The 22,057-nt window shown below is 42.9% G+C and overlaps 1 protein-coding gene across 2 annotated transcripts in view; it reads right to left on the bottom strand.

The window, feature by feature from the left end:
* Positions 1 to 591: 591 nt before the first annotated feature.
* Positions 592 to 22,057, bottom strand: part of SLC38A1 (solute carrier family 38 member 1) — a 42,151-nt gene continuing 20,685 nt past the window's right edge. Inside the window, exons 5-17 of one of the 2 annotated variants that reach the window (XR_004239525.1) lie at positions 20,677 to 20,750; positions 19,023 to 19,115; positions 18,628 to 18,709; positions 17,403 to 17,485; positions 16,431 to 16,489; positions 15,587 to 15,712; positions 13,299 to 13,378; positions 12,034 to 12,134; positions 8,789 to 8,907; positions 8,111 to 8,252; positions 7,905 to 8,002; positions 6,688 to 6,875; positions 592 to 3,447 (exon numbers count right to left, since the gene is read on the bottom strand). Coding sequence is in view for 1 of the 2 variants with exons in the window: in XM_032105175.1 (XP_031961066.1) it covers positions 6,774 to 6,875; positions 7,905 to 8,002; positions 8,111 to 8,252; positions 8,789 to 8,907; positions 12,034 to 12,134; positions 13,299 to 13,378; positions 15,587 to 15,712; positions 16,431 to 16,489; positions 17,403 to 17,485; positions 18,628 to 18,709; positions 19,023 to 19,115; positions 20,677 to 20,750 (1,159 nt within the window). In the remaining variant the exon portion in view is untranslated. Of the gene's footprint in view, positions 6,876 to 7,904; positions 8,003 to 8,110; positions 8,253 to 8,788; positions 8,908 to 12,033; positions 12,135 to 13,298; positions 13,379 to 15,586; positions 15,713 to 16,430; positions 16,490 to 17,402; positions 17,486 to 18,627; positions 18,710 to 19,022; positions 19,116 to 20,676; positions 20,751 to 22,057 lie in introns of both variants that reach the window. The other variant, XM_032105175.1, reaches the window with a different exon arrangement.

The following is a 22,057-nucleotide window of genomic DNA, read 5'->3' as shown; positions in this document are numbered from 1 at the left end:
GTAAAATTAGTGGTCAAAGGCAAAAAGTTAGCATTTTGCAGACCTCTTAAGACTTTGTCAGAGGTACTTCGGCAGATACAGCTGCCTACAACATTAGTGTCTTTGGGTATCCTCCTCACACATCTGCTAATGGCTTCTGCTTCCATAGCCGAGAAAAGTCTGGCAGGGGTTTAGTCACTTCGGGCACCACTGTGACATCTAAACACAAACCCAACTTAACAGCAGCCCTTTAAGTTAAACTGCCTGACTTGACCTTGAAACAGACTGGCAAGCAGTTTTCAAGGAGTAGGCAGAAATAAGTACTGGCCTTGAGGAATGCTGTCATCTTCAGCAACTTCAGACTGTTGTAACCATCTGCCCCAGCTTCAGGTCCCTCTAAAACTGTATCAGAAACTTCACCCTAATGTTCCATAGCTGTCTGTTGATGCTTTGCTCTATATCCTGCACCAAATCTAATGTAGTTGGCTTTGCAAGAGCTGCATGCCCTAAATTCAGTGAAAATACTTGTATGAAGAGCAGGGAGCATTTGCTGTTCAAGTCATTAAAAGGACACATTGTCATCCCTTTGGAAGAATGAATATGGCCCCAACATTGATTAAGATCACTATTTTAATGTTTAAAAACTAAGAGGTAACAGAGAGATCATAGAACTTGATACATTTTATTTACACATAGAAACTGAAAAACTGTTGTTTATTTGAATATGAGCAGCACAAAGTTAACAGGTGATGTTAACAGAAGCAAAATATTACTGATGACTCACTTCAACAATCGTATTAGAGATGAGCTTGTATCAAGCATACATGATTCAAACAACATTGTTTATACTGGATCTGTGTGAGCCCTAGCATATATTGGGACACTAAAAACAGGTTTCTATAAACAATGCAAAGTTCAAGTCTAGTGGAAAAATACCTTTACAGTTTAAATTTTGTTGGCTATAACACTGAAAACAAAATGTACACTGGTATTAATTTGAAAAGCTCTATAGAACTGACTGTATATAGGTTTTTTCCCCCAAATTTGTGCTCATGATAAAAGCAAATATTATTTCATTTTCATCCAAGCCCATGAAGTAAACATGAAAAAAAACCACAATTATTTTTAGATGCATTTCTTAACCTCAAATTTTCAGCAGTCCTGAAAAAACGTTTCCATGCTTTACCAGTGAGAAAGTCTATGCAAGGCCTCTGATGGATGCAATCTCAGGACATACCCATCCCTCCCCTCCCTTCACCCTCACCCCTGGACATGCAGCTATCCCACGACCTCTGCCTGTTCACATGGTGGGATGTGCAAGCAGTCCCTGGCCAGGGAAGTTCTTGGCAGCCTCAGGTGCCAGTGTCTAGGTCACATGAGAGCAGCAGGGTCTGAGGCAGAGCAGCCACAGGAGGGGGCTGGAAATGGCACCAACTGCTTTGGTTGCTGCCCACCCCTGGCTTGTCATTCTTTTTTCTGAACTACTGGCATTTCTGATGGCTGAAAATGGAAATGCAGAAGCTCTGCCCTGACTTCTGGATAAATATACACCTGGATACAACACAGCATAATGCTGGGTCAAATTGCTGGCTGCAGGTTGCCATGGTTTCCTCCATAAAGCCTTTTCAGGACTTTACTACCAACTGACCTCAGCTGAGGAACTAAGAGGTATCTGGGTACCAAAGGGGCCCTTTAACAAGGGAGGTATTTTACCCAACAGGAAGACTGGCAAACTTGCTGTTGAGAAAACAGGGAGTCATCCACTGGAAGTAATCCTAGCAATTTAACTGGACTTTTTATTTTTCTTTTTACTTTAGGGATGTAATTATAATTTCAAGTTTAGGATTTAACTTGTGAACTCTTGGGAGAAGGAAAAGGATATACATTTTTCTAAGAAGCTAAAGTATTTGTATTTCTATTAAAATTATTCTTAATATGCAGAGCCTATCTCAACACTTCTATTCATAGGGGATAAACAACTGCAAAAATATACAGCATCCTATTTATTTACAATATATATGTACATAAAAATGGAATTTCCTACAATACAACACAACTGCATAGATTTGTCTTCAGAAACATAGGTATGTGTACAATTTGTGAATTCTAGACTTTCCAGCCCTGTACCTTTTATTAATTAATTATCTTTTTTTTTCACAGTTTGTTACAGAAATCCTTACATTAGATACAAATAAAACATTCTTTGCTGTACGTTATAGGAAATAAGGATTTTCTGACGCCAAGGGCTCTGGGGATTTGTTTATGAAAGCACCATGGCGCCAGCGGATAAAGCCATCTCATGGAGCTGCTGATGGAGCTGAGTACATTCTGTGGTGCCTTTCTCCTACAGGCACTGGAGTGGGGCAGTAGGACTGGAGGTGGGACACCACCACATGAAAAGTTTTGTTTTGACCAAGGTGCTCTTTAGCCTTAATGTAAGGTTCAAGCAAAGAAATGTATCCATTTAAAGATAAGCTAGACATACCATTAATTGTTACTCTTTAATACTCAATATCAGAGAGCTGTGTTGCACTTATGCATTGTAAGGCGGATGTACAGACAAAACCCACATATCAACCAACCCACACTTGCACGTGTGACCTATTACAAGTGGAGCACAGGCTTCGGGTTCTTATGTGGCTCAGAAGAGCAGCCCTCGGAGCGGATGAGCATCCCCATCCCTGACCTCGCAGAATGAGACCAGCTATTATTGTGCCCTGGGCCTGCACATGTGCCAGGCACCACTTGGTCCACGTCAGCTCTACAAAAGGTCTGTGCTGATGGACAGATTTGGCATCAGCCCTCTGACCAGTAGCAAGCATCACCCAGAGAGGTCACTGGTCACTGCCCCGAGATACTGTTCCCAAATAACAATTTACTGTGTTTTACTACCTAGGCATGTTTGCCATTGGACAGAGAAGGGCAGCTGTATTACGGTTGCTTTAAGCCCGTAACTATTTTCTTTGCAATGTGCTGTGGACTAGGAGAGGCAGCAAGGCTGTCTTTTAAGTGTAGGATTACTTCTTACAATCTTATTGGTAGTCCCTGCTTCTAATTAGTCCTTCCTTGTCCCTCACCACTTGATTGTTGCTATTACACAAATGAGCATTTTAAAGATTTTTTTTGCAGTTATTAGGAGCAATTTGGCATCCTGTCTATGACACTTGCAGTGCTCACAATAGTGATAAACTCTCTATGAAAAGAAAGCATGCTATCACCTACTAAGTAGATATGGTACTCTGGATCCTATTAATTTTACAACAGAGAAACTCCTACAGCATTTCACTGTGCTCTTAAAATCCTAACTAAAATGTGGGACTCATACAATCGTGGCTACAGGTTCACTATTCCAAATGAACTGAATAACAGCAGTACATTTTACAGATAACCTCATACAAATATTGTCATCCATCACTGATGTTGACAGTTACAGCAGGGTCTATTGCATTCTGTTAAGAATGTATAAACCTGATGAGAAAACAAAAAGCACGTTATTTCACGTTCATTACCACAGACATCAATAAACACATGATTCCCTTCCATAAATATCTATAAATATGATGCCAGTAAATCAGTCTAAGCAAAATTCCCTCTTTTTTTTTATTTTTTTTTATTTTTAAGAGACCCAGAAACAAAGTCTGTTTAAAGACTTAATATTTTGGGTATCCATTTTTCAGTATATAAGACATGCTTTGGTGGTCCAGTACCTTGGGTAATTTCACTCTATGCATACTCAGCTCATTCTCCCTATTTATTCAGTAAATCTCCAGTATACAAAACAAACTGGGAAAAAGGAGAAGGCAGAATAGCAAAGAGGAGAGAGAGGAATAGTGATGGAGGAGATTTAGGAGGATGAACAATCAGTGACCCAACAGCCCTTCAAGTCGAAGGAAGTTGGGTGCCAAAACTCAATGGTTGGTATTTCAAACAGCAGACTACAGACTACTGGGGGCAGGGCAGGGGGAGAGGAACGAGGAGGGAGATGTCACAGATGTGACCTTGCTGGAACCCTGTGCAGCAGACCTCTACTACTTCATACCTGGACACTTCAAAGTCATTCCCAGTATCTCGTCTCTCACAACCCCCCCTATGCACAGAGCTGTACTGCTCATTAATCAGTAGTAGAAGAAAGATAAAGGGGGAGGAAAGCAGGAGATCCTGGTAGCATCTTAAGGATAACACTGTACAGCATTCTCAGGTCTGAGTTAGGTTTTTTAGGATAAGATCCAGAGAGATTATAAGGCACCTCAAAACCTGAAATGCAACCTCAGCAAGCTGAATCAGAGAATGGAGTGAGATGCTGGGCTTCTACTGCAGTGACCACTGAGGGTTGGGTGCCTGCAAAAGGAAAACCACAAATTTACATCCTAAGCTGAGAAGATGCCTGGAATGAGGTGCAAAGAGGTAAGAACCAATCACAGGCTCTACTCCCCAGAGCTTGCCTAACACTTGGTCTTGCAGGCTATGGTATGGACTTCTCTGAGAATAAAGGCAGGGATCAGTCCCATAAAGAGACAGCGCAGAGAGAACTGGTGACCTGCACCATCACAGGCAAGGGTCTGAGACCAGCCACAGGAAAGCACAAGGGACCTCAGCCCAGGGATCCCAAATAGCTCAGCACTTCGTATGTTAAAGGCTGGGCTAGGGGGTGCTTGGGAGAAAGGATGATGCACCAGAGAACTTGTTGGGAGCCTGCGAGTGGAGGTCTCAGGGGCCTGGAGGAAGGCAGAATAAAAGAACCCTGCACTGCAGTCTAGCAGGTCACTTTGCCTGGAGGGAGAAGGCTTCCAGGTTTGTTCTTGCTGCTGGGCTACTCCAAGGACTTGGGCAGCTTGTGGAATCCACTCTGCCTTATTTCTGGATCACAGTGAAGTATTGTCAGAGGCAAGCACCTCACCACCTATGCTAAGGTACAGATCTGGAAATCTGGGCTTAGTAGGCTTAGTTTCTGGAGCATGAACAATGTGCATCTCAATGCCCAAATTCCTAGGAAGGCCCCAAACGAACCTCTCTGGATGTTATCTTTAGAAACCAACTTTCAGGGTCCTGAGACGTGTTCTGTGATCTCAACTCTCAGTGACTTCAAGCCATGTAGGACAAGGAAATGGCAACTGAGGCAATTCAATAGCTCACAGAAACCCCAAGATCCCAAATACCCTATCCCTAACCTTAAAAAGAGCAAGTTGCAATGACAGGTTCCTCACAGCTGATGACAGTCTGCTTCCACAGTTACAAAGGGTGTTGTCAACGAACCAGCTACTGAGAACAAGAGGGTCACTGCATACTGACAGGTATGGCTTGAGCACACCAAGGGCATCACCTTGGGCATGAAGCGGGGCTCCCTTTAGCCATTAGTTCTTTCAGTGGGAAGCACGCTCATATTCTGAGACACTTTTTAGCTCACATGGTGAATGACACAAAGTGAACACGTTTATGCTGCTGACAGTGCACTAACAGAAGATGTCTGCTCAGGATGGTGAGTGATCACCTGCTTGGCTTTTGAGTCTCTACACGTAGTTCTCTACACCAGCTATAAGGCATTAGGCAAATGCTTATTCTGTGGACGACTGTTGCAATTTACAGTGTTTCTGCTAGTATGTTATGGAGAACAATGTAAATTGTAAATGTAAATGTAAATCTTTTAAATATAAAAAGTATTTCTGTTCATTTAAAGAAATGTTACAGATTTCAATTTCCATTAGAAATCCAGTAGTTTGGCAGAGTGAGTCAAATCCTGCTCCCACTGCTGTCAAAGACCCCACTGACTTCAGTGGGAGGAGGGTAAGACACAAGAGAGGAGCCAGTCCCTACAAGGTATGGAAAAGGCATGAGGTATGATTAAATGTGTAGGTTTTAACAAAACTGGAGCTTGGTATTTTTTTTCTGAGAGCAATGGGGCATTACTGAACAGTGTAATGCTGAAGAAAATGCAGACTTCTTATGGAAATCTCCAAATGTCTGCTTCCCTTCAGGCTCAAGTACTCATGGTTTGGGGTCAAGTTCTGGTCAGCCTCCAACTCAAGTGTGCCAGGGGAATGGTGGCTGGCAGTGGTGGCTGTTCTTCTCCTGCTCCCTGCACCACATCACAAAGACACACACACACACACACACACAACACAGTCTGTTTCCCAAAGCCATGGATGGGCCAAGGCCTGGGGCTGGCTCCGCCCCCCCACCCCCCCCCCCCCAAAACATCGAAGAGAAGCACCGGATTTAGGACCTACGCTTACACAGCGCTCAGTTTTGCTCTTGTGGTGCTTTTCATGCCTGTATCCAGAATGCTACCCTTAACCCAGTGAGGCAAATGGTGCCTGAAACAGCAACAGAACAAACAAACCAACAAACCAGATGCATACAATTAAGAGAGCAGAGTTTTGGCTAAAAGAGGGGGGAAGGATATGAATGGACAACACTCTAGTTGGAATTGACAGCAACAGGCACTGCTGCCCTAAAGGAGCAGAGCTTGTAGCTAAAGGGCTAAGGGTAATAATGGAACAATGCAATTCATGGGTGGAAGAGGAGAAACTTGTGATGAATTTCTATGAGCGATGCTCTATATAGTCTCATGGACAACACACAGACTTTTTGCTGATCAAAGAGTGATATGCCTGTTGGAAGAATGGGTCTGTTTTCTGCAAGAAAATACACCCATAATAGTATTTTCAGTACTGGATAATCATTATTTGGATTTGATTTGAGTAAACTCACAAAAGGTGGAACAGACAACAGAACGGATGGTTGCAATTTTGGTGTGTAGCAAACAGGGGTATCTTCTTTTGAGAAGAAGGTGAACTTCAGTGGCCTTCAGCACTGCCTCCCGACTGTACCCAGTCATAGATGACCAAAGGAATGCTCACTAGGGAAAACAATACCCCCAGTGCCAAGAAAAGAGAAGCCTGAAACAAAAAAAAAGGAGAGAAATTTAACAAATGAAAAGACAGTTAATTCAAGTATGTTAACTTCTCTTAAGGAGATTCACAAGGTGATGTATCAAAGTTATCAGCTAAAATGAGCTAGCACTTCTGGTAAAGACAAGACCCACAGATAATTAAACAGATTAGCGTCATTAATAATTACTCGCTGAACACCAAACTAATTTTTTTTTCTCCTTTCAATTCACTTCTTAAATACTGATCATCCCTAAAGAGGATTAAGTGAGTCTGTTTTTAGGACTGATCAGCTCCGCTCCTTCCAAAGCCTCACAGAAATCAGTATATTCTTCCCACTGGATATGTGTTCATCAAAGTCCAGCCTTTTTGTCATGGGATCTGTGGATGCAGCCAAAATGAAACATGTTTTCTACCTGTCTGCTCAGAGAAGAAAGGTCTGACCTTAGAATGCTTGCAGTGCATGCCCCGTTAGACTGGGAATACACAGGAGTGTTATATCTTTTCAGCTGCAGCTCTCTCTGGGAAAATCTTTCCAAGGCCCATTCCTATCTGCTCATGCATGCCAAACAGCTAACATAACATTTCAGCTGGCTGCTTCATGTGGAACCACCCTAAGTCTGACTCAGGTCCATTGAAACCATGAGGAATACTGCAAATGAAGCACTTTGCATGCTTTCTGGATCAACACACAGAGAGAGCTTGCTGGGCTGAAAGGCTTGCTGAGGTGGGCTGGAGGGGTTCCTGCACCCCGCTGACAGCTACTGCTGCTTGTCAGCCAGGGAAGTAAGTACCTCATGCCACAGAGAAGAGCCTCCCCAAAACACAAGATGCCATGCATGGCATGGCCCCTCCACCAGGGGATCCCCAAAGTAAGCAAAGCAGCAGGGCGAGCACAGCTGCCAGCTGACTGAAGCACAGGGGGAACGTAATGTAAAGGAGCTCACACATATGTTCTGATTAGGTCTGCTTTGCACCTGGTACATTATAGAGAATGACAAGAGGAAAGTGTTGCATTGATGGGAATGGAATGCATACCCAAATCCTCTGAGTCAACTTTGATCCATCCTGCTGTGTAATTTTTAAGTACAATGACGAAGGAAGAATGAAAATCAGCATATTGGCAGAAGTGACCCCTGCAAAATTCAAATGAATGAGTTTTGTTAACTGTCAGCAACAGCTAATTATTGCATTGCTGATTAGTAACTCTTTTTTATTAGTAGTACAAAACCAGGATACTGTACCTACAACTCCAAAAATATCTTTCATGGATGGGATAAAGATGACTAACAGGTTGATGATAACCAAAAGAACAAAAGTAACCAAAACATGACGGCATAAGTCAAATTTTGTTTTTCTGGCCATCTCAAATAATGATGAACGCACCTGTAGGGAGAGAGAGAGAAAGTTCTCTGTCAAGAATAGTCTATAAGCCAATTCAAAGCTTCCCATGTTTATTTTAACTGGTTCTTCATGTGACAAGTGCTGCATAGATCTGTCAGAAACTCTGGGTTGCCTGATGTAATGTCCTTTGAAATACTCCTTAAAATTGTTATTTCAGAACTGTAGGTACATGTGCAGTAGGATATTCCTCTTTTTTTAACAAGCCTTTTTGAATCCTTCTCCACTTAAAAAGGAACTTCACTTCTGAGCCTGCTCCAGTAAAGTGATGTGAAGTAAGAGAGGAACCTTGCAGATTCAATATAAAACAGGTGTACGACCAAAACTGATTTATTTATTTACTGCATAGAGAACTTCTCCAGAAGTTAGTGGGAGTCTGGCACCAGAAAAGACTAATCCAAGCTCAAGCTCTTTTTGTAGCTGCAACTGTGTAGTCTCAGCCACCACTGGACTGTGGTTTGAAGAAATGTGCTGTGTACAGCTGTTACCAACTTCCAAACCACGCAGACCTCTTCACTTACAGTGAAAAACAGCACCGGCACGGTGAGTATCACCGCCACGATCACAGCCAAGCGCACGGTCAGGATGAGGATGTCATCTTTGCTCTGGTATTTGTGAAGCAGATCTGACTGCACATTCTCTATGGGAAAGACAGTAAGGTAAGTGTTCTGGCAAAAAGGCAATTAGTCCACAAAAATCATTGCTTAACAACAGCCTTCTTGAACAACAAGTGATTTATCTGTAAACAGAAGAGTATGGAATGAAACATTCTTCAGTTAAAACAGAGCTTTGAACAAAATCCCAATGATCCCATTATTCCGGATTAATCCTTTGGAGGCCTGATTTAGGAATGCATCTTAATTCATGACAGCACATGCCTAAGTCTAAAGTAATTTTCACTGTAGAAGAGACAACAGTGAGACATACATGAAAGCTTGCTTACATATACACATATAAACAAAAATAGGTAAAGTGAAATCAGCTATTTTTAATTGGTTCTGTGGACTTTTTAAAAGTTTTAAATGATATAAAAATAAACACATGCACTGCAATGGCTGAACTTAATATAAACTGCAAGGTCTTGAGCTAAATTAGTCTAAACAGCAAATAAACTTCCAGCGAAAAGCAGTGCCCCTGTTCTCAACTGAGAACAAAGCCTATCTCAGGTCAGCTCTCAGCAGGATGCTCTGAAATTTGCACTCAAATCCCTCAGCAGCTCCTCTGAGGGCTGCCAGCAGAGCCTGCAGCTCAGCTCCACACTGGCCAGCAGCCCCAGCAGCCAAGACAAATCACAGGGGTGCTTAACGGGGTGGGGCTGGCAATATTTTAATACAACCTCCTGCCAAACTGTTTCCTTGAAGCTGTGATAAATAGTGCAGAGCAGGTCTGCATGTACTAACCAGCAGGAAAACCAAGTTGCTGAGGGACCTATGTGTTTGCTTTGTAATTTTTAAATATCCACAAGCAATAACCTAAGGGGGTGGCTGTTAAGCATGCCACAAAACACACTTGCTGCCCCTTTTTAGGCCCATGTTTCGTTTCTGCCTGCTAATCTTAGAAAGCTGGTGGTAAAACATAACAGCTCTTAAAGGGAACCCAGGGGCCATGTCTAATTTACCATCTTTGGCAGTTGGTAAAACCTCATGTATTCCTGGAGGCAGAGGGATCTGTCCTGTGGCAAAATGTGTATGCTCCCCCCAGGACGCCCTTCTGGGTAGAGACCACAGGTCAACACCACCTACGCAGTGCCTGAATCCCCACCAGGAGAAAGAAAACGCTCTCCCACCTCCCTGCAGATCAGGAGTGGGGTTTTCAAGCCGGGCACATGCACAGCTTCTGCAACACAGAGCTTACTCTGCTCCTGCAAGCACAGACTGCAACTTCTGTACCGCTCACGGGCTGCAGCCAGGTAGGAAGTGAAGGGCAAGGCTTACAGTTGAAGGTCTGTTTTCCTTTCAGCTAGATACACCACAGAGCCCAACCACACTGTGACCTTTTAGGGGAAGAAAAACACCTCTTTTCTGTAATTCTGCAATGTAAATATAGTCATCACTGCAACACTTTTGAGAACACAGCAAACAGACAAGTACTATTGGTGTAAAGAAGAAATGGTCACAATAAAAATACTGTTCTTACCCAGGTAAGGGTAGAGAAGAGGGTTAGAACACTGTAAGTGAACATATGAAAGGTAAGGTCTTTTCAGTCTCAAGGGGAAGAAGGAAGGAATTTTATGGAGGAACTCTATATTCCCTCAGTGTCTTTTTTGCAGCCTGTCACTGCACTGACACTGCAGAAGGCCCAGCAGAGCTCCACAGCTTCCACCTCTGGGCTCTCAGTGCTGGAGAGCAGGGATGCCTAATGTGGGGAGAGGCACACAAGACACCCCAGGGATTCCTCCACCATTCCCCCTCAGGAGGGCCAGAAGGACGCAGCCCCTACCTCCTCCATGGACTCCAGACCCTCGTCCTTGAGGGATGTGGGAGATTCCCAGAGAGGAGCGCCACAGATCTGCCTCCTCAGATCCCTGGGGCAATCACATCAGAATCTCCTCCCTGCCAAAGCGAAGGGGTCCATGCTGATTTACACCCACTTGCTCCCTGGGGCTGCTAATTTGATGCATCTCTACGAAAATGTGTTAGATGGGAGCAGCTGGATGAGAACGGCTGATGCTGTTGTCACTTGCAGCCTATTTGTGGGTTTATTGGGAAAATTAGAACAGATGACCTCAAGTTACTTCAACACATGTATACTCAAGGCCTCATAATCAGAATGAGAGTCTGAAAAAGCAAATATGAGATAGGTACACTTTTGAAAAAAAAAAGCCACATTTCATATTTACTTATTTTTTTTCTCTTGTAATTGGTGGCTAACAAGGGACAGTATAATGAATGAGGAGGTTGTAACAAAAATGTCACTTGGAATAGGGTGGAGAAGACTGATGGGTGACTCTGAGGTAAAAGGCAAACATCAGCTTTGTCACCTGTCTTGTGACCCCTTAATGGCCCACGGAAAAAGACACTACTTTCCAACATTCTCATGATACTGGAACATGGGAGTAACTTCCTGGGCAACATTCATATTTTATCCTACTTTACTTAACAATTGTGCCTTTAGGGCATACATATTGTATCCTTTAGCGATACGACATAATTTGTTTGTTAACTGAACTGATATGCATGGAAAAAGACAGGGTGGGAGTCTCAAACACTGAGATCATCATCCTTTGGTGGCTGAGCCGGGACAACACTCAAAGCTTCCCCACCTTCACTGCCAGTTTGTTTAACCAAGACCTGAAGAGGTCAGCTCTAGGGGCACAGGGAAAACATTTGGTCTGTTGCCTCTCTGATGAAAGTGTTACTAAGAAAGTGAAAAAGCTGTGATGGCCGATTTGTTGCTCATTTCCTAGGACCTGCTCTCAAATCTGTCTCAATTTTTGCATGCTTCAGCCATTACCAATGCACACATCATTCAGGTAAGGACCTTGGAACAAAATCTTAGTGGGGCCCAGCTAATCCCCAATTCTGTAGAACAATCTCTCCCTCATACTTTGAAAATGCCTTTTGCAAATAATACTTTCATTTGTGCTTTTCATCCACAGGGGAAAAGGAGGAAAGGATTTATAACTTCAATATGAGAACTTTAAGGAAAATTATTTGGAAAAGTATTTTAATATAAGTGGATGGGATTTTCCTTTCCAGCTGGGATACACTATTGATTTTACATGTATCCCCTTTCTACTCTGATAAGTAAAGAACTGCATACTTACCGTAGAAAGTCAAATAGCCAAATATGGCAGTCATAAAGTACATCAGAAACATGGCAAAAAATGAGATATTTGAAACCAACTGCATTTTTTTCTGTGAACGGCTGGAGAAAGAACAAGAAAAGAACACATAAGAATGGTTGGTCTGGATTTTTCCATAGCTCTTTCAAAATGTATTAGGTGTTTGCATAAGCATAGTAATTCTGGGGAGACTCATGAATTCATTTTAATTTAAAACAGAAACTCACTGACAGCTGCACAAGGAAGACAAGGACTGGGGAAAAGGACCCTACTTGAGGCTTAAGTCAAAAAATAGTGGGTGCGACCTGTGGCTCTGCTCCACGTCTGTACCTGCTTCAACAGTGAAGCCGTGTGGAGAGAGGATGACCCTGAAACACTTTGGTAATTAAATTAAAAGGTCAAAATGAAGGAAGCATAAAATTATACAGAGAGAAAAAAAAAAACCAAAATGTTCAGAATGACTGCAGGGAAATATTTGTGTCCCCATGGGTAGAAAATACTGGATTTATGCAGACCTGTAAATTAGGTTAAATGTAAACATTTAATCTTTAGATATTTATTCTGAAGAATTCCCACTCCAGTACCTCAACTCAGACTTTTAAATCCACACAAGGATGCCCTAATAGGTACCTGGGAACCTGCTCCAGTCACTTGAAATTTAAAGCACCCAGCAAGTGTCTGAGGGTAGTCATGGGTCTGACTGGCCTTGACCTCTTCCCTGGGGCTCCCTCATAGCCCAGGACCATTGCAGCTGCCCAGGGCTGCCAGCAATGTCACAGCAGGGCTGGTCTCCAGCTCCCCACAGCCCATCCCAGCTGGAGGTGTCACTGAGACAGCAGTACCAACAAAGGTCTTTTAATATCAGTGAGGCTGAAAGCACTTTTATTTTCCTGGTACTGCAACAGATTTTTAGTTGCACTAATGCTGTGGAACAAACGCTGTTAGTGGAACACACGCCTCTCCTATGCCAAATGTCAGTCGGCAGAACTTGGCTCCCCCCAGGCGGCTGTGTACTTCCAGGGAAAACTCCCAAGTATTGCATTATTCTCCACCTCCCTCGCCCCTGCCCCAGGGGCACAGTATGCCTAGGAGGCCAGATTTCCTAGCTGACAGCCACGCTTGTTGGCATACTGGGTGTTACTAAAGCACACCTCTGAGTGGCACGAATGATTCAGAGCACCTCTGTGCTAACATTTTCCATGTAAAATGGTTCAAAACAATCAACTCCAAAAAAAAAAAGGGCTTACTCTTTAAGTTCGCTGTAAATCGGGAGGACTGATGGGTGGCACACAAATGCAAAAGCAATGGTGGGCAAAGCGTACACGGTCTGTTCAGAGAGAATTTCAGAAAATAAGTTAAGAAGTGACATTTCCCCCAGTGGTGTGAAGAAATGTTCCATGTTCAACTACCTCAGCTCCCAGCTCGCTGGACTCTTCAACCGAACATTGAGAGCCTTTCTGAGAAGGCAGAAGACCTGTCAATTAGCACGTATTTAATGAAATGTGGAAAACAGTGCACTTTCAACAAGAGGACAAAGCCTTTGCGTTGGTGGCGTGAGTGCAGCCCTGACTGTGCTCGCAGAGCACAGAGCTGGATGTCACGCTGCTGCTGGCTTTGCCCCCTGGGATGGGTTTGCCTGCCCAGCTACTGCCACCTTTACTAGCACAGTGTCACGCGTAAAAGGGACGTGTGGTGGGTCACCGCTACGCTACCCTGCCTTGGCATGGAGAGGGGTGCGCACCCATGGTGCTAAGGCTGAAGTCCTGAAGAGGAAGCCCGTATCCAGACTGTAAGAAAAGAGAACAGGAATGCAGAACTTACAAATAAATGGATATTTCAAGGTACCAGAATGAATCCCTCCATTTCCCAGGCCAACAAAAGGACTAGGAGTGCTGTGGAAGGAGCATGCTTTTTCTTGGGGAAAAAGAAAGACCATTATGTCACCAGGAAGCACAGGAGGCCTCCAAGCGGGACCTCAGACCCTTCTCCACTAAGTACTCAAGTGGGTTTCAGCCCTCAGTGAAACTTCACAAATTGTATCAGTGCTCAGGCACTTCCACTCTCCTGAGGGAACAAGTATGAGCAGGGGTCACAGGAAAAAACAGGTCCTCCTCTAAGGACAACATGAGTCCATTCCTACATGCAGCTCTGTCCCGCCCTCTGAGCTCTGCTTGTGCTGGCCACAGGCATCCCCTTCCCACACAAAGACACCTGTGGTGCACCCCAGGCCTAATGGATTCAGTAAATGTGCTGGTTGCTCCCCGGAGGTCCTTCCTTGCCCAGGCCTTTGCCACCTCTCCCTCACTCACAGCACAGTCCTGTTGTGGTGTATCAATCTGTAAGGATGTTCAGAAGTTGCTTGGACACAGTGCTGGGTGGCCCTGCTTCAGCACAGGCGTTGGACCTGGTGACCTCCAGGTCTCTGCCAACCTCAGATGTCCTTCTATTCTGTGAAATTGTCCTGTCTCTCCTCTCACACACTGAAGTTGCTAAAATGACTGGCAAATTGTTAGGCCTGAGGGCAAACCTCTGGAGTTCAGCTCCAGCATGCCTAATTCAGATGGACTGATCCTTCTGAAGTACTTCCATTGGCTCTGAGGCAAATGATGACACTCACTGCAGAAGAAGACTACCCTTCAATGCTTTCTGAAATATACCTACACCTAAGCTGCTGTTGCACACCAAGTTAACTAATTCTTGGTCCATCATGCTGGATCTGGGGTGATGGCTACCCCCAACTAAAGAAAAGTGCTTCGACTGGATTCTTCAACTGAAGCTGGTGGGTTAAATTTAAAATGAAATTACTTTTTGCACACCTCTGCTATAAATGTGCATTCCCTATGAATGCAACTAAGGCCCTGAGGACCATGCCCTGCTGGATAAGGTGCTGTTTTACTGGGAACACTGCATCCCAGCACAGCTGACAGGAGCCATCCTCCTGCTCCCACAGTTACAGACAGCTGCTTTCTCACATTCTCTTAGACCAACTTTTTCTGCAGCTGTGTGGTGATGGAGGGAAGCATCCAGCTGAAAGGCAACCAAATATCTGCTGGATTATCTTTCAGCCATATCCTTTTCACAATCCAGTTCACCACATGGCTACAGAAACATGTACCCTGTTACAAAGAAGTGGTTTGTGTGCAGAAGGACAGAGATTACTTCTGGGCTTTGGATGCAGGTGTGTGTGGCTTACTCAGTCTCTACTGAACAACAGCCTAAAGGCACAGTTGCAGCATGGACAGTAAGCAGCAGTGGAAAGGAAAAATCTCCTAAAAAAAGCATTTATCGTCCAGTGGTAGCTCAGGCTCACAGCCTTAACACATCTACTACTGGGGCAGGACAAGACTGCAAGGAGGCACATTCACCATGGCATCTCTGTGGGACTGGGCAAGGAGACCCACTGTGTATTCACCACTGGATCACAAGTGGAACCATGGAGAATCAGGCCCTTTGTGATGCTGATCAGAACAAGAACATGGGGTGTAGGTGCATATATTATGTTAATTAAAAGTAAGTATTATAAAAAGAAACATACCTTGGAATTAAAGATAACATACTTTGGCTTACACATATGTTCATGTGCTGAGCTATTTGATACGACAGGTGATGTTGCATTTAGCCCTTGTCCATCACAGGGAATTTGAAACTTCTTGTAAATAACCTAGAATAAGAGCAGAAGATAGCTAATTGCTAAAACAATAATAAAAAGCAAATTAAAATTAAAATATCAGTGAAATTGTGGGCATCCTGGCCTCTTATCAGCAATAGTGTGGCCAGCAAGACTAGGGAAGCGATCATTTCCCTGGACTCAGCACTGGTGAGGCCACACCTCAAGTGCTGTGTCCAGTTCTGGGCCCCTCACTACATGAAGGACATTGAGGTGCTGGAGCATATCCAGAGAAGGGCAACAGAGCTGCTAAAGGACATAGAGTGAGTCATAAGAAGAGCTGCTGAGGAAGCTGGGGATGTTTAGCCTGGAGAAAAAGAGGCTCAGCAGGGACCTTATTGCTCTCTATAACTACCTGATAGGAGGCTGTAGCCAGGTGGGGTTCACCCTCTTCCTCCAGGTAACAAGTGACAGGATGAGGCAAAATGACCTTAAATTGCACCAGGGGGGGTTCAGATTGGACATTAGGAAATCTTTTTTCATGGAAATAGTTGTAAAGCATTGGCAAGACTGCCCAGGGAATTTGTGGAGTCACTGTCCCTAAAAGTGTTTAAAAAATGCACAAGTGGATACTTCACTTGAGGACATAGTTTAATGATGAACAGCGTGCTGGGTTGACAGTTGGACTTGATCGTCTTAAAGGTCTTTTCCAGCCTTAACAATTCTGTGATTCTAAGTGACTCATCCAACAAAGAAAGCAAGCTGAACTTACCACTACCAGGAAAAATACCATGCAGCTTAATGAAAATCCACTGGTATAGCCAAGGTATCCTGAAAGAAATGAAAAGGAAGTCTCACACAGAATAATCTTATTAGTCTTATCTTGGTTTTTACTTTTTTGCTTCTTCATGAAAAGTTCAAATGTATTAAACATTTAGTATGTATTGTGAACTTCTGGGCAGGACAAAACTATGTCCTGCTGGTGCGGGAGCCTCCCACAGTCTTTCAAGTCTCCTAGCTTTCAGACAGGCCTGAGCCTTGCTCTGACCTGTTGTGACTTCCTCTGGGCCACCTTTACATCAGTTTAACTAACTTTACTTCTAAAAGAGGCTGTGATAATTGAAAAAAACCTGAAAGTGTGCAGTTGCAGTCAGAATGTGATCCAGGTTCCCTGATATGAGTCATGTCAGCTGAGTTTGGGTTTTTGTCTCAAAAGGAAGATTTCAAACGGACTTCAGTGCCAAATGTTGTTACATGGTTTTAAAAAAATACAGTATACCTACTGGCATCTCAATGGATTCAAACACATCAGAAAATGCAATTCCCTGTACATATATCTTAGTTCAAAGTTCAGTACTTCCAATTAACCTCACCAGTAAAAATTTTGATGCTGATAGTAAAGTTTTTTGTAATCTCAACATTTGTGAACTTGTTTTTACACATAAACCAGATTACCTTACAAAATGAAGACCCTCGACCATAATTTTTAAAATCCATTTCCACAATTGTATGGATAAAGCTGGTTTACACTGAGCTCAATCTGTGATATTCAATTATCAATACTGTGATAATTTAGGCCTACTTTTTTCAAAATGCTCAGAACACAGATTATTTCTGAATCAGGGAGGCTGCTTAGATTGCAATGAGAGCATATTTTTATTATAGTTGAATTGTCAGTTTGGCCATCAGTGGCACGATGTCTGGGTTCCTTTTTTTGATTCCCCTGATGGCATTTTCATCTTACCTAAGTTCTTAAGGAGACATAAAGGGAGGATTATACAAAACGTCACTGTGACAACAAGAATCCGCCCATCCACGTACCATTCCCTGTACAAAACATTAAAAACACACCATGAGCACAACCTTAAACGTTCTCTGGTTTTCCTCAGTCATCCTCTTTGATTGCTATACTTACAGAACATCTTTGGTCTCTGTACCCTAAAAGCTCCTACAAAAGGAGAGAAAGGACCACATCTTGGCTTTGCAGACTCATTATGTACCCATGGCAGTGCTCTGACTCAGGTAGGGCAGATTTCCATAGTCACCAGACAAAGTATTACCCTACCATGGAGATCAGTGCGTGGGTCTGAGAGGCAGAACAACCACCTCAGTAACCTGATATAAGCCTCCATGCCAGGATGACAAAAGATCATGCAAAGGGTCACAGAGCACAGTGGGGCCAGGGGGGGCACCACAGTAATTTGCCAAACCACCCAGGCACGTGACTGGAGCAGCAAACGAGGCTCCAGCAGGCTGGCATGCCCTAGCTTGCCCAAGTCTGTATCTCCTCTACCAAAGTGCTTTGCATCCTACTGGAAAGAAAGAAAGAGGAGAAGGGACAGTGTTAGTGATGTTCTGTATGACCCATTTCCATTGCCTGGTCCAGTTTAGTAGGAAAGCCTGAAGAATGGGATCTCAACCACCTTCTCCTTGCACAGCAGCACACCATATAATTCAGTGCAAGGGGTATTTACTCGTATAAAAAAATGCCACCCCTCTACTAAAGTAGCTGGTAAATGCCAAAGAGTGATAAGGAGCAGAAATCTAAGTATTATATTCTGAAGTTGTCACATGCTGGTATCTAAGAATTTCACTCTGTGGACATTGTTTCAGGGGGAAAATCATGTAAGAGGCTGAGAATGCAGGAAAACACACAGTATCTTTAACTTGCATTGTTCCAAAAATTTCAAGTGTTGCCTAACACTGCAAAATATTGGATTCTATGATAACAGTTTTCGTATATAGCAAAACTCTTCATGAAAATCTGGTGTGCAAAGAGGGCAACTAAAGCTCTTATTTCCTATCCATCTTCTCATTCCCAAATGTGTCTTGTCTTTTATTAACCCCCTGAGATATTCCTGTGAAAATCTACTTTGACAAACCTAAAGGGTATCCAATACTTAAGAGCTTAAACTTTACTATACAATGTTAACTTCTACAGTCTAAGTACCAGAACTAATTCAACTTACGAAAAAGTTTCTTCTTTTCCCATTAGAAACTTTATGGCAGAAGGCAGCTCATTTTTGACTATGAAGAGATAGCTCAACATTGCTGGAGGAAGAAGAAGGTAATTTTAGAAAATGGGTAAAATAGTTTGTGGAACAAGTACCGAGAAGCATCCTGAACCTTTTCCCACATCAGTGTCTGATGACAGAAGACCCCAAACTGTGACCAACTGTAAATTACTGAACACTCAGTAACACAGTATTTTTAAAGGGCTGCATGCAAAGTGATAGCCACAATTATATTGAGGAACACGAAGATCCCTGGATGTCATGGAGAGAAGGAACCTGACTTGTTTGTAGCTGTAAAATTATTGAGATATTCCTGGGCTTTGTTTTTCAGTATTCCTCATTTCCTTTACCTCCAACATTCTGAAGAGATGTAGATCCAAAGACAATCATTCTCCCTGGGGTACCAAAGACCTGCTCACCAAGCTTTTCATACACCATGCAGCCTGCATGAGAAGAAGAGGAGAAAGGTAACACACTACTGAAAGCTGTTGAGTCGAAGCATTTACAATTCCTTTTCAGTCAAGCACCTGTCTATGCAGCCAAAACTGCCCTTTGCAAGTAAATAGGGAGCTCTCTTGTAATTTCTAGGGCTAAAAATTACGTAGGAATGTTTTCTTGACCTCTGTAAATGCTACTGTTGGCTACCAGTCACTTCTGAAATGGAAGCTGTTAATGAGAGTATCACACTCCTTTAACGAGTCTGTCTATACCCCGAGTGACGTGTTAAGTTCTGCTATCATCATCCCAGCACATTAAGTTTTGCACCTGCCATGAGAGTAATGTAGAAAGGCTCCTCTGCAGAAAAAAGCTGGCACAGCAGGATCCACAAGTCAGCAGTGGCAGCCTGGACACACACTACTGCCATTCTGCAGCTCTGCTTGCCCTGACTGAAGGTTTAGAGGATCGTTTATGGCTTCTAATGAACTTGTGAATTCTCAGTGTTGTACGATTTTGGTAAAAGCAGGGAAAGGTGTAAAATATAACTGAAATTTCTTTTCAAATATCTGTCAAGCTTGTGAAACTCCTCTATTAATTAGTTTGTGTTTCTGTTAAATGCTTTTTTTAACTTGGCTGTAATGTAGGCTGAGACAGACTGGGCATTGTGAAGATGGTGAGATAAAAAGGAACAGAAAGAGAAATATTGCAGATGTTACAACAGACAGATGATTTTTAAAATGTATCCCATTATCTGGTTTTCTCTGTATTACCTTACAGCTGACATTTCTGCTTTGAAGTTTGTGTGAAAAATAAGTTTGAACTTAAATGTACCAGCAACATAGAAAACAGAACTTCAGATTTTGGGAAGTAATGGGGCACAAATGTGTCCACATTGAGGCACCTCTATCTAGTTTAAATAGACAGTTGCTGACATTATACATGCTATAACAGTAATCATGTGTGTCCAAATTGCATATTTAAATATTACAGTATTCTTGTGCACTGATTATTTTAAAAATATGGCTTCAGACATTGTTAACAAGGAAAGAGACTCTTGGACTTCAGGGCACAGTGTCATTTGACATAATACTGTGTTTAGATAATGTATCTGTGTTACAGTTACACTTCTCTCTGTGAAGGAACTGTTCCCTTTTATTTTATTCTAAGAAAACTCCACCACAAAGATTATCAGGAGTGTCACACTAACCACTAAGGACAAACTGCATTTCCAGGTAAGCTTCACCATAGGCAAAGACTCATTATATTTCATTTACAATTTGCTTTGTAATGCAAAGAAACTACATGAGCTGTTCCTTCTAGCTTGCTGAAGATAACATTTCTGGGCACCAGAATTCATTCTTTGTTCTAAGTTTTCCTCTTTACAGTGATGCTGTTCTCCATAAATTGTTGTTAATTCTGGACTTCTGACCCAAAGCGTGTCAGGCCTTCCTATTATGTCAGCAAAGTGACAGAAACTCCATCTTACACAAAGCACTTGGCCTCATTTGAACACTTGTCACCTCTTGGTCTTTACATTCTACTGAATGGCATAACATCTTCAATTACCTGTTTCCTTTGAACACACCAACAGGAGATGTATTGAATAAATAGACAGCAGCGTGACCGAAACCAAAAGCAGCCTAAAAAAGAATGGAAAATAAAGCTTACCATATGAGATGAGGTCTGACATTGCAATTATTTCACATCAGGTCATATTCCCATTGACTCTGAGATAATTTTTTATTCTTCTGATAATGCAAAAAGCCCTAAAATACCTGTGACTCACATCCTGCTTGCAGTTCCACCATGGAGGTAGAAAACCCTCCATGCAGAGGGATACAACCAAATAAAACTTAGCAGAGCTGCAGAGCACAGCCTCTTAGCGAGTTACACCTCCCTACATTGAAAAAAGCAAGAATAAAGATAGGAATGAAGATTTATCAGAGCATGGACGAGCCAGATATGTCACTCAACATCCATTCTAAAACTTTTTTTTCTGGAAGCAGAGTGAAAATTTAAAGGAGAGTGCTGTATTTAAGGACTTCCATGACAAATGGAAGCATCTTTTCCCAGGACATGTTTCATATGCTACCAAAGGGGTGCCCAAATGGCTTTTTATGTGCCTCACAGTGCCCAAGGAGGGGGAAGATCTGGGGAGTTAAGGCTTGACTGGCTCCCCTTGGGAATAAAGGCTCCAACCAAAGGCTTGTACTTTGTCAAGGTACGGATTCATGTTCCCTTGCTGATGTCAGTCCTGGTCTGACATGATCCATAATTTAACTTCACACAGAAGAATTGCAGGAAGTGATGACCAAACTGTTTGTGTAGGGAACTTGCTGGCACAAATTACAATTGGTGCTGAGGGCCAAGTGCATAAAAGCACATTTTCTCATTGCTCAATGTCTTTAATCCAAGCACCATGTATGCCTTCCTCTCCAACACCATGACACACAAAGACCTGATGATGTTTTCATGATGTGTGTGAAGAGCATTCAGACAATCTGTTGGCAATTCCTCCCTTTATTATGACAACTACCCTCCAGACACTGAGAAAAACAAGGCTAAAATTTAAGGGAAAACAAACTGCTGCTGTAGATAGGCAGCAACACATCTTTTTCATAGGAATACATAGAAAGAATAGAATGAGAAGCCTCCTCCCCCCACGTTTTTATTAGTTTAGACTGGAAATACTTTAGTGCCAAATAATGACCGACTAGTTTCTTGAGGCCAGAGGAGCAGGGAGAAACATAACGAGGTGATAAGAGGAACTGTCCTTTTGCCAGCAAAGAATGATGGTTGACAGTAACAACACACTCTTTGTACAGTCCTAAGGGTGTTTCTCCTCGAGAAGGTGGAGAAGAGAAGGAAGACCGTACTGGCTGAGGTCACTCCGCTCCATTTTTTACGGATTTGCTAAGCCCTGCTCCTGCCCATGTTCCCTGCCGAG

Source organism: Corvus moneduloides, chromosome 4 (genome assembly GCF_009650955.1).
Source record: "Corvus moneduloides isolate bCorMon1 chromosome 4, bCorMon1.pri, whole genome shotgun sequence".
Lineage (NCBI taxonomy): Eukaryota > Metazoa > Chordata > Aves > Passeriformes > Corvidae > Corvus > Corvus moneduloides.
Note: the sequence above shows the minus strand (reverse complement) of the source record. Positions and strands in the feature narration are given on the sequence as shown.